The following is a 12,319-nucleotide window of genomic DNA, read 5'->3' as shown; positions in this document are numbered from 1 at the left end:
AACACTCTGGAAATGGAATAACATAGAACTCATGTGAAGGAGTGATCAATGGTCGGCGTAGACCTGGGTGGGCCGAAGGGTCTGTTTCTGGGCTTTGTCTCTAAACTAAATCAGTAGTCTGAATTCTTGAGTCTGAAGAAGGGTCCCTACCCGAAAAGTCGCCTATCCATGTTCTCCAGAGATGCTGCCTGACCCGCTGTTCGTCCAAGGGTTTGTGGCCTTTTGTATAAATCTGCATCTGCAGTTTCTTGTTTCCACAAGCATGAATGCTAAATGTACTTGACTGGAATGTACACAAAAATGCTGGAGAAACTCAACGGGTGCAGCAGCATCTATGGAGCGAAGGAGATAGGCAACGTTTTGGGCCGAAACCCTTCTTCAGACTTCCCTGGAATGTCAAGCGCCAATGATGGCTTGGTTTCATTTTAAATACATGTAAAACGATTCCTTTCGTTACATTCTTTTTGTCTGCTCATTCTACCAATGTATAAAAAGGAGTGAGTAAGTAGGTGGGCTTTTTAATCCAAGGTCCCCATTGTACAATGCAAGTGAATGTGGTGGGGCAGGGAGCAGGAGTAACAGCAATTTGAGAACTGCTCGTAAAGATCCTATTCAAAATTACAAACCAGCCCTAATTGCAAAACATGAAATTTAGACACACTTATCACTTCTGCAAGAGCTGATTTAATCTTTGTGCTCTATAATTGCAACTATTTGATGTAGAGTGTGTGTTCAAGGAGTCCTTTGCAGAGAAGTGCCAATACAAGGGGTTCTCTGCAGGCACACCAGAGTAAATCGCAGTGTCGCAACTCCAGACTTGCCAATAGGACACTCAATAGGACACAATTGCAGGCCACAATACAATTAGGGGATGCTTAATCACCTGACTGGCATCAGAACCTCACGAGTGGTGGGTGGCATGGGCAGCACAGTGGCCCAGCAGTAGAGTTGCTGCCTTACAGCGCCAGAGACCCGGGTTTGATCCTGACTACGGGTGCTGTCTGCACGGAGTTTGTGCCTTCTCCCCGTGACCTTCGTGAGCTTTCTCCAGGTTTCCTCCCACATTCCAAAGACGTACAGGTTTGTAGGCTAATTGGCTTCGGTGAAAAATGTAAATTGTTCCTAGTGTGTAGGAGAATGCTAGTGTACGGGGATCGCTGATCGATGCGGACTCGGTGGGCCAATGGGTCTGTTTCCGTGCTGTATCTATAAACTAAACGTTTAATACAATATATGACTAATAGTTTTATAGAATGGAGCTGCAGAGGAGTGTAAAAAAAACCCTATTCCAGCCACAGTTACCAAGCAGCAGGCTTGTATCTGCATCATGTACTGTTGGCGATCAGACTTGTATTACACATTAATGGGATGGGAGGTCTTGTAATTGATGGGGGCTGTGATGGTGTCTTTAGGACTCTGCATAATGTTGTGTAATGTTCCGCATAATGGTGGCTCAGACTTGAAGAGACCGCAATCTGCACAAACTCTCCGCTATTTGCAAAAAGGAGAATGTGATAAGTTTTCTTCAGTGAAGCTGGATTCGGTCACTAGTTTAGTGTAAGCACAAGCCGCAGACTGCAATTTTGACCATAACAGGGTGCAATTAACTGGAAGCAAAGAATTTGATGCTTTATTATCTCCGCCTGGCCCATGCAGTGGGATGCCAGCTGTGGCAGTGGTAGCCTGTCGTTTGCAGGTGACAGATGTCTCTGCTTGCTTCCATTAACCACAGCTTCTCTCTGCATGTATACAACAGCTCTGCATTTACACGCTGGCCAGATAATGATTTCGCCCAGCTTTCTTCGTCTGAGAATATCTCGCTGCTGTTCATAACCTGTTCTAAACTAGAATTAAATTGCCAAACGGATTTCAATTTTTTTCTAAGCAAGTTTTTCCACTACCTTAAGATTCATGAAGGTTAACTGGCCAAATAACAAATGTCAGGAGTAGGGAATCTTAAGATTACAAAGGTTTTCGCAATGATTTGAAGAAAAACAGGTGAAGATGCCTTTTCAGGCAACTGAACCATCCTACCACAACTTGAGAACAGTCCTGAACTACTATCTACCTCACTGGTGACCGTCAGACTATCTTTGATCGGACCTTACTGGCTTTACCTAGCAATAAACGTTATTCCTTATCATGTATCTATACACTGTGAATGGATCAATTGTAATCATGTATTAACTTTCCGCTGACTGGTTAGCATGCAACAAACATTTCACTGTACCTCAGAACAAGCGACAATAAACTAAACTGAACTGAACTGGCTGATTTACTTCGTTTAGAGATACAGCATCTCAGCCAAGTCCATGCCGACAAATCAATCACCCGTTGACACACGTTCCATGCTGTTCCACTTTCTCATCCACTGCACATTTGGGGGCAATTTAGAGGTCAATTAACCTGCAAACCCACACATCTTTGGGATGGTTTTTAACAAACGTCACCACAATTTAAAGGAACGTCTTAAGAGTCATTGATGTCAGGAAAATCTCATGGCCATGAGCATGCCTCTCATCATGGGACTGACTTTGGATGCAAAGGCATGAAAATTACTGGCAATACCATCTGTCCATGTTCCCCAGAGATGCCGTCAAACCTGCTGAATTACTCCAGCAATTTGTGTCCTTTAGCATTCATGCTGTATTATTAACTTTCCCATGGGTGTCAAAGCAGTAGAGTTGCTACCTTACAGTGCTTGCAGCTCCAGACACCCGGGTTCGATCCCATCTCCGGGTGCTGTCCGTACTGAGTTTGTACGTTCTCCCCGTGACCGCGTGGGTTTTCTTCTAGATCTTCGGTTCCCTCCCACACTCCAGAGACATACAGGTTTGCAGGTTAATTGGCTTGGTATAAGTGTAAATTGTCACCTAGTGTGTTTAGGACAGTGTTAATGTGCGAGGGTCGCTGGTCGGTGCAGACTCGGTGGGCCAAAGGGCCCGTTTCCACGCAGTATCTCAAAAAAAAAAAAAAAAAGACACTACAACCATACTGAAAGCAATACAGCACTTACTAACGAAGTCTTTATAGACTGTGAATCCTCTTTCACAAAGTCAGATTAAAGTTGATATTCCAAATCAGTTTCAAATGAATATTGAAGCTGAAAGAAGGACTGATTAGGCACCAGTAGAAATAACTGCAAACAATTTCTCACCTACTTCCCTTGTCAAATATCCCAAGCACTATTTCCATTTCACCAGGAATGCACATCCTTATGTAGTTCATATCTTCTTCAAAGGTGGGATATTGGGCATTAGATTGCTGAGCTAACAAACAGGCAAACTCAGAGGGCTGAAGGGAGGTTAGTGCTGAGAGGGAGGCTTTTGATTTGCTTCAGGTGGTCTGGACTTTATTTTGTGGATCCGAACACCGTTTAACCTCCCATCACCCAAAAATATACATCTTGGACCACTTCCTGAACAGTTGCAGAAGTATATATGCATCAAGCATTTATCACTATCAATTCAAAAGTGAACATGAAATTAGAAAGCCATAATGCAACAAACATAAAATGTAATTAAAAAAAAAAAAAAATGCAGATACTGGTTTATACCAGATATTGAATCAGATATGCAATATTCACCTTCACATGGTATGAAGAAACACCAACGTTTTTTGCATAAAGAGACACAAAATGCTGGAATAATTCAGATCAGGCAGTACAGCTGGAGAAAATGGATAGGTGACATAATGGCCAGTCTTGACGCGCTGTGACGCGCGGTGTTTTTTCAAGTGTCGCAACATTTTTTTTGTCGCCACTGGATTTTGAAATGTTTAAAATCTTTTAGCGACACTGATATGACACTGACAAAATCGCCAAGTGGGACAGGCCCTTTACCTATCCATTTTCGCCAGAGATGCCACCTGACCCGCTGAGTTACTCCAGCATTTTGGGTCTATTTTTATGCAACAAACCTTGGTGTTTCTTCCTACCATGTGAAGGTGAATTGTTGCATATCTGATTAGACATACCACATGGAATAGGCCCTTCGGCCCACCGAGTCCATGCTGACCATCGATCACCCGTTCACAGTAGTTCTATGTTATCCCGCTTTCGCATGCATTCCCTACACATATGGGGCAATTTTACAGAGATTATTAACCTACCAACCCGCGCATCTTCGGGATGTGGGAGGAAACTGGAGCACCCAGAGGAAAGCCACGCGGTGACAGGGAGAACGTTCAAACTCCACACAGGTAGCACCCGAGGTCAGAACTGTAAGATCTGATATGCATTGTTCGTGCCTTCATTATGAAAGTATTGAGGATGCTTACTCTGCAAATATAACCTTCAACTAATAAGTAATGAGGTCTCGCATCACTTCCACGCCCCTGTGCAAACCTGATCAAACAATGTCATACTTGAATCGAACCTCTTCCATTCCAGTATCATCTCGTGGGAACCCAAACTAAACGTTCAAAGCGATCAAATTAAATTTTAAAACTCCACCTCAGTTCCCAATTTAAAATTGACATGAATTATTAGCAGAGCATTTATACTTTAATAATGCATACTTGACTACCACATTAATATTCCTTACTTGCTTGGGTTCTTCCAAGAATTCCGCATATTCAGTCCCGCATTTACAGTATGTCAAAAAATCCATAGGGCTGTCTTTCTTTGTCTCTCATCAAGTTTTAAATAGCATTGACAAGTGGATACAATTTGGATATTTCATCCTCTAAATTATCTTAAATTTAAGATTTTTGCATCAGATTGACTTTCAAAGGAAGTAAAAGATTATTGTATAAAAAACAAGCAGCTAAATTTAACAGCACAAAAATAGTTGACAAATTGAAAGAAATTTTATTGAGATTTGTGTCAAATGATAACATTCTTAGAAATGATTTGACAGATGTCAGCACAAAGTTTACTGTCATTCTTAATACATGCAGGTAGTGCTGTATTTGACTATCAGATCTTACAGTTCTGACCTCGGGTACTACCTGTGTGGAGTTTGAACGTTCTCCCTGTCACCGCGTGGCTTTCCTCTGGGTGCTCCAGTTTCCTCCCACATCCCGAAGATGCGCGGGTTGGTAGGTTAATAATCTCTGTAAAATTGCCCCATATGTGTAGGGAATGCATGCAAAAGCGGGATAACATAGAACTACTGTGAACGGGTGATCGATGGTCAGCATGGACTCGGTGGGCCGAAGGGCCTATTCCATGTGGTATGTCTAATCTAAACTAAGCAGGTAAAAAGCTCCATTCCCTGAAGTTGAATATATCCAAAGGAAGATGGCTGTGATTATTAGCGAAAAAACACCCGTCCTAGGACATTACTGTACACATTTCCCTGGTAGAATGCCAACACCCAAAGTGCCTCATCAATTAATTTCCATCATATGTGCATCTTTATGAAGAGTTCCACTTGTTTAAATTACACCCACTGGGCTTGCATGTTTCAGCAACAGTTAGTGCACAGTATTCCTGCATGCTCAAACCACATTTCAGGCATTTGAGCACATAATCTAACGTTACACCCGAGTGATCGTGTAGTGTAATACTGCACTCCAGGTAACACAGGTGTCAATGACTCAAAATCTCCTTGCTTTCTTGTGAATGCAAAATAAACCATTATACTACAAGTTGTGTAAGCAAGTCTATTTATTGTCAATAATGTCATGACCAACATTTTGTTTTCAAATTAAAATAACTGATAAAACAGAATATAGTCTCACTCGTTGTTTACAACTTTGGCAGATATTGATTTTTGCATTTCTTGAATTACAAAGACCCCACTTGAAAAATATAAAACCTATATCAGATTTGCTTTGCAATGTCCTCAGATTATAAAGGGCAAAATGAGAATACTTATTTGGAAAGCAAGCACAGGAAATGAAAAAATCTCATTCCTTAAGATAATTTTATTTAAGGATTTAATGGATTAGACATATTCAACTTCTCTATCTGTATTACTTTACTGTATATTAAGTAATATTGTACAGTTATCAATAATTTATTTTTCAGCTATCATATACTAGAATGTCAAATTCAACAAAATATTTGCAAGGAAATTAAAGCTTCAGTTTAACCTTAATTGAGAGTTCAAGAATTTTTATCTTTAAGTCAGCAGAAATAAATCTCTGCATACATAGAAAAACATCATACCTCACATCAGTTATCATGCTCCCTAATTTGTAGAAGGGCAGATTAACTAAAAATAAGGTAATTTCCTCAAATGCTACAAATTCAAGGCTTGTATGTTAATATGAAAATAGGAATTTCCTAAATGTGCTGGCGAGACTAGTGTAAATGCAAAATATTTACACAGCCATTTCCAGTATCACAGCATGCAAGATTAGACAACAGTTTGGGTTTCTATCATCATTAAACAGTTTAATTCAAGGTTTTCTTCAGTCAATCATTTCTGCGCCTTCACCGCCCGTAGCATCAACAGAAATATGAAGGTCCTCCAACATCTCCGCTAGACTGATCCGGGGAGCACCATCATCATCAGTGTCACTTTCAACTGGAACTTTTGAAGAATCTGCGAGTAAAAGTTATCTGTGTTTACTATAACCACATTTATTACTATTGGATTTCAGTACTGTGAAGTTTCAAACAGAATACTCTGAATACGCAATAAATGCGATGTCAAATTTACAAGTAAAAACAAAATTACAGATACTTGAATTGAATTACAAAATCTATTATAAAGATATTAGCAGAGGGTTGCAAGGAAAAGTGATCTTGCCTTCATCTTTAGCAAACAAGTGAGGTATCAGAAGGACTGAAGGGCAACTGGTTTAGCATGTTCTTCCCATATTTAAGGGTCTTAAGGAAAAGGAAGGGAACTACAGGCCAGAGAGTCTTGCATCACTGATAGGTAAAACAACGAGGTAAATATTTTTGGGAATGAGATTTGATCTTGTGGAAAGACAAGGACTTATTAGGGAGGGTTGGTGTGGCTTTATGCATGGCAAATCATTCCTCATAAATGCATGTTTATTGAGTTTAGCAAGAAAATTGATGAAGGCACAACTTTTGACAAGTTCAGACACGGTGGAGTGGTCCAGAAAGTAAAGGCACATGGTTCAAGGAATTTTCACCATATACTATCAATATCCTACACTAGGGACAATTTAACTATTTTTGCTGAAGCCAATTAACCTACAAACGTGTACATCTTTGGAGTGTGGGAGGAAACCCGAGCACCAGGAGAAAACCCACGCGGGCACAGGGAGAACGTACAAATTCTGTACAGGAACACCCCCCCCCCCCCCCGGTAGGCGGGATAGAACCTGGGTGTCTGGCACTGCAAGGCAGCAACTCTACCGCTGTGCCACTGTGCTGCCCTACTGATAGTTGGAAAGTTAGGCAGAAAGGTGGCAGATGGAATATAACACGCAAGTGCAAGTTCATAACTCCCTGCAAATGGCGACACAGGTGGATAAGACAGTGGCGGTGTTTACGTTGCTTGTCTTCACAGGCAGGGGCATTGAGCATAAGAAATGGGATATAACTTTGCAGTCGTACAAGATATTGGTCAGGCCTCAGTTGGAATAGTGTGTTCTGGTCACCACACTATAGAGTCATGCAGCACAGAAACAGGTCCCTCGACCCAACTTGTCCATGACAACCAAATTGCCCTATCTATGCTAGTCCATTTATCTGTGGTTCGCCCATATCACTCTGGACATTTTCTAACTATGTACCTGTCTAAATGTTAAGTATTATTGTACCGGCCTCAACTGCTTTCTCTGATAGTTCGATCCATATACCCATGTAGGGTGGCACAATGGCACAGCAGTAGAGCAGCGCCAGAGACCCCGATTCGATCCTGACTACAGGTGCTGTCTATACGGAGTTTTTACGTTCTCCCCGTGACGGCGTGGGTTCTCCCCCCCCCCCCCCCCCCCCCCCCCAAGATCTTCGGTTTCCTCCCACACTCCAAAGACATTCAGATTTGTAGGTTAATTGCCTTGGTAGGAATGTAAATTGTCCCTAGTGTGTAGGAGTGTTAGCCTACAGGGATCGCTGGTCGTGCACCGAAGGGCCTGTTTCCACACTGTATCTCTAACCCAAACAACCCATTGTGTGGATAAAATTGCCCCTCGGGTTCCTATTAAATCTTTCCCCTCTCATTTTAAACCTATGCCCTCTAGTTAATTACCCAGCCCTAATACTCTTTTATAAATATATTTGGTTGCAAATTCTGGCATCATCTTTAGCCACAGTTTGAGGTATCAAAAAATAATTTCTCCCCCACAACAACATCAATGCTGTTGACTTCCATGTCACTACATGCAGTGATCTTAATGTCAAACTTACCCCGATAAATGTTGACATTTTTTCTAATGATATCATCATCTTCAAGGTCTTCAAGGAATTCTAAGTATTGCCTAGAATAAACAGAAATCTGTATTATTTCATATTCAGTGCCTCATCTCATAATAGCACACATTCCATTTTCATAGTTTTTTTATATGCAAGCACCTATACAGACATTATTTTTGTTGAGGTTAAATATCTTGTTTAAAGAGCCTGTAGTATATTACTTCGAAGCCATACTGTATCAAGAGTAATCGCCACATTTTCAGTATATACAACATACGGCTATTTCTTAGCACTCTTCAATTAAAGAAATTAGCTTGAGCGTTTAGGACAATTCCAGTTTGTGAAGATGGCTGAGCAAAGTTAAAACTAATAAGTCCCAACGACAAACTTGCTAACAACTAGATAAGATAGCATATCATGACATCACCCTAATAATCAAAAGGTTATGTGCCCATCGAACCCTGGTAATTTCTGAAAATTCCAGAAATCTATTCATTTGGGACAATGTCAACATGATGAAGACTACCTAATTTTGCTTAAAAACCTGTTGATTCCTGCTGCCTCTTCCCAGTCTACTTTACACTTGACCAATAATTCACCATTTGGCTGCATCACAGGAACAAGAGGCCATTCTGCTGAATGAGATCGATCTGTGCTTCAATACTATTTCCTCATCTCTGCTCTATAAATGTTAACACCCACCAAATATTTATCATTGAGTTTCAAACATTTCAACAGCTGAGTGAGTTGTAAGCATTTTGGGAAGCAATTTCATTGAAGGCTTGATTCCAACATATTACACCTTCATATAGATTTTCCAAATCCGTTACTCAAAATAAGAGTTGTTAATGCAATGTGCAACTTCATTTTGAATTCCAATCCCTTTGACATGGAACCCATTATTATTGCAGGTTTTACATATTTGTCACATTTGTGCAGTATTTTTTAAATACCTTTAATTTTATACTAGTTTGTAGTTTCTCAACTTTAATTGATTTGTTTTTCCACTATATAAATAAACATTCCCCAATTTAGACTATACTGCCATTATTTAGCCTTCAATGGTTACATCTCTTTGCACTTTTCTGTACCTGTCCACAAAACATTCTTACCATTTAACTTTGTGTCAATTACAGTCTTGCATTCATAGCTAGGAACAAAATGCTGAAGTAACTCAGAGGTCCGGCAGCATCTCTGGAGAACATAGATAGGAGGCTTTTCGGGTCGGGACACTTCTTCAGATCCGAAGCGACCCAAAATGTCACCTATCCAAGTTCTGCGGAGATGCTGCCTGACCCGCGTTGTTACTCCAGCATTTTGCATTCGTAGCAATTCCTTTATCCAAATCATTAACATTTATGACAAAAATCTCAAATCCGCATCAGTTCCCTGCAGAACAGCCCTTAATCTGGCAATCAAAGATTCTTTCTTTCGTCTAACTTCTACCGTCTCAATTCTAAACAGTCTCAAAATGTTAGCTCCTGTGGCAAGCTTAATTTTGCAAAAAAAATTCATGTCCTGAATAAATACATGCGTGATCCACATAGATCACTTTCAGGTACTCTTGATTCAACCGTTCTTGTGCATTTTTGTAAAAAATCTATGCCGACTCAAATCTACTAGTCCAAGTGCTGTTTTCTCTATTCCTTTCAATAAAGTCCAATAACTTCAGATTAACATAATTGGTCATCTGATTCAATCCCTCATTCCCTTCTTAAATGTTGCAAATGACATGTGTAATTTTCAATCCAACTGTGCAATTTGTAAACTAGAGAGCTGTGGAAAACTGAGACTAATACAATTACAATGCATGTAATATTTACTCTGTTCATCCCATGCTGTAAATAGTTATAAATGAGATTTGAGGTTAAATAATGTAACTATACTTTTCATCTTCTGCTCCCGCGTCATTGAGGTCTTTATCCAGTTCTTTAAGCTTCCAGTTCCTACGATGCTGCCGTCTTGCTCGATCGTAGCTCTTTTTAATTAATACCTAGAGGAAAAATACTTATTGGTAAATATAAATAAATAATTGACATGTTGTTATATTTCCAATTTTATGCAGCTGAAATCAGTCCATCCAAGATCATCCTAAAGTACAATATTTTCCAATTGGTTCAAAGTTCTTATTAACTTTTTTTAAATTAATTTTGTGCACCTAACAAACATTGTCATCTCACTTAGACCATCCACACGCAAAACCACTTCCAAAATGTTTTGCAAGACAGTGTACAATAATGGCAGCAAAGTGGGAAGGAGAAAGAAAAGTGACAAATAATGTGTTTAAGAGGTTTTAAAGAGATTGTTGAAAATTTACCAAGCAGCAAAATTTAAGCAAGATCCCCAATCTATTCTGGTCATGAATAGAACCATTTTCTTTAAAATATTAAATATTTAAAATATGGTGTTTTGATCATTGTCATCTATTATTATATAAAACTCTCGCCCCAGATTCCGAAATGGAACTCCGTCCGGCTGCCTGCCTGCCTTTCGATTCGTTCCCGCCGTGCGATGTCACAATGCCCGATGCTCGCGGACGTCCAATCGCGATGCCCGAGGCTCGCAGACGTCCAATCGGAATGGATCCATTTACATGTACGGCTTCCGGCCTGGCTTCCGGCCACATTTCTTCCATTGATTCCCTGCAACTCCGAAACCGGACGCAGAATCGCCGACATCTTTTCCATTTCGGTAGAGATTTCACTTTTCTTTCTAAGTATCCGCTCCTCATTACATTCCGTCGTGTTTAAGTACACGTTTTTAATCAAATCCTTCCCCCCCCTCCAAATATTTCAAAACTAAACTGGCTTCTCACTCATAGATTCAGCTTCAGCCCCAGCCCCTGCTGAACGTTCCATCGTGTGATGTCACAATGCCCAATGCACACAGATGTCCAATCGGAATGGATTCATTTACATATGCCTATGCAGGAGCCCCAGCCAATGGTGAACGTTCCATCGTGTGATGTCACAATGCCCAATGCTCAAAGACATCGTTGCCATAGAGAGGGAGTACAGAGAAGGTTCACCAGACTGATTCCTGGAATGTCAGAACTTTCATATGAAGAAAGACTGGATAGACTCGCCTTGTAATCGCTAGATTTTAGAAGATTGAGGGGGTATCTTATAGAGACGTTTAAAATTCTTAAGGGGTTGGGCAGGCTAGATGCAGGAAGATTGTTCCGGATGTTGGGGAAGACCAGAACAAGGGGTCAAAGTTTAAGGATAAGGGGGAACGCTGAATCGCCGACATCTTTTCCATTTTGGTAGAGATTTCTCTTTTCTTTCTAAGTATCCGTTCCTCATTACATTTCGACGTGTTTAAGTGTACGTTTTTAATCAAATCGTAACCCCCCCCCCCCAATATTTCAAAACTAAACTGGCTTCACACCCACAGAACCTTCACCAGCCCCAGCCCCTGCTGAGCGTTCCATCGTGTGATGTCACAATGCCCAATCTTCACATATGTCCAATCGGAATGGAACCATTTACATATGCCTATGCAGGAGCCCCAGCCAATGGTGAATGTTCCATCGTGTGATGTCACAATGCCCAATGCTCAAAGACATCGTTGCCAAAGAGAGGGATTACAGAGAAGGTTCACCAGGCTGATTCCTGTTATGTCAGAACTTTCACCACTTAAAAGTGAAATGCCACAACGCAAAAGTGTAATGCCACCTCCCCCCCCCCCCCCCCAGTTTTTCAAATAAAAACTGGCTTCTCACCCATACAAGCAGCCATTTCGGTAGACATTTCACTTTCCCTTCCAGCTATTCACTCCTCATTACATTTCGTTATGTTTCTGTCCATTTTTTTCATTAACACCTTCTCCTCCCCCCCCCCCCCCCCCCCCCCCACTCATTTTGTCGCCTCCTGCTGGCCAGCAACCATAACGGCTGCTGGCGCCCGCAGCACAACCTCACGCGACGCCATTTAAAAACGGCCTTTCGGGAACGGCTCTACTTCGAGTACCACGTCTCCCGTGGGGGCTGCGGGTAGGCAACGGCTGTGTTGGGGCATTACACTTTTAAGGCTC

The 12,319-nt window shown here is 41.1% G+C and overlaps 1 protein-coding gene across 1 annotated transcript in view; it reads right to left on the bottom strand.

Annotated features, from left to right (window-relative positions):
- Positions 1-5,593: 5,593 nt before the first annotated feature.
- nmd3 (NMD3 ribosome export adaptor) overlaps positions 5,594-12,319 on the bottom strand; it is a 43,899-nt gene continuing 37,173 nt past the window's right edge. The window contains exons 14-16 of the mRNA XM_033031181.1: positions 10,171-10,277; positions 8,279-8,349; positions 5,594-6,494 (exon numbers count right to left, since the gene is read on the bottom strand). Coding sequence (XP_032887072.1) covers positions 6,361-6,494; positions 8,279-8,349; positions 10,171-10,277 — 312 coding nt within the window. The 3' untranslated portion in view covers positions 5,594-6,360. The remainder of the gene's footprint in view (positions 6,495-8,278; positions 8,350-10,170; positions 10,278-12,319) is intronic.

The sequence above is a fragment of the Amblyraja radiata genome, chromosome 13 (genome assembly GCF_010909765.2).
Source record: "Amblyraja radiata isolate CabotCenter1 chromosome 13, sAmbRad1.1.pri, whole genome shotgun sequence".
NCBI lineage: Eukaryota > Metazoa > Chordata > Chondrichthyes > Rajiformes > Rajidae > Amblyraja > Amblyraja radiata.
The sequence above is the reverse complement of the archived record's forward strand: the minus strand, read 5'-3'. Positions and strand labels throughout refer to the sequence as shown.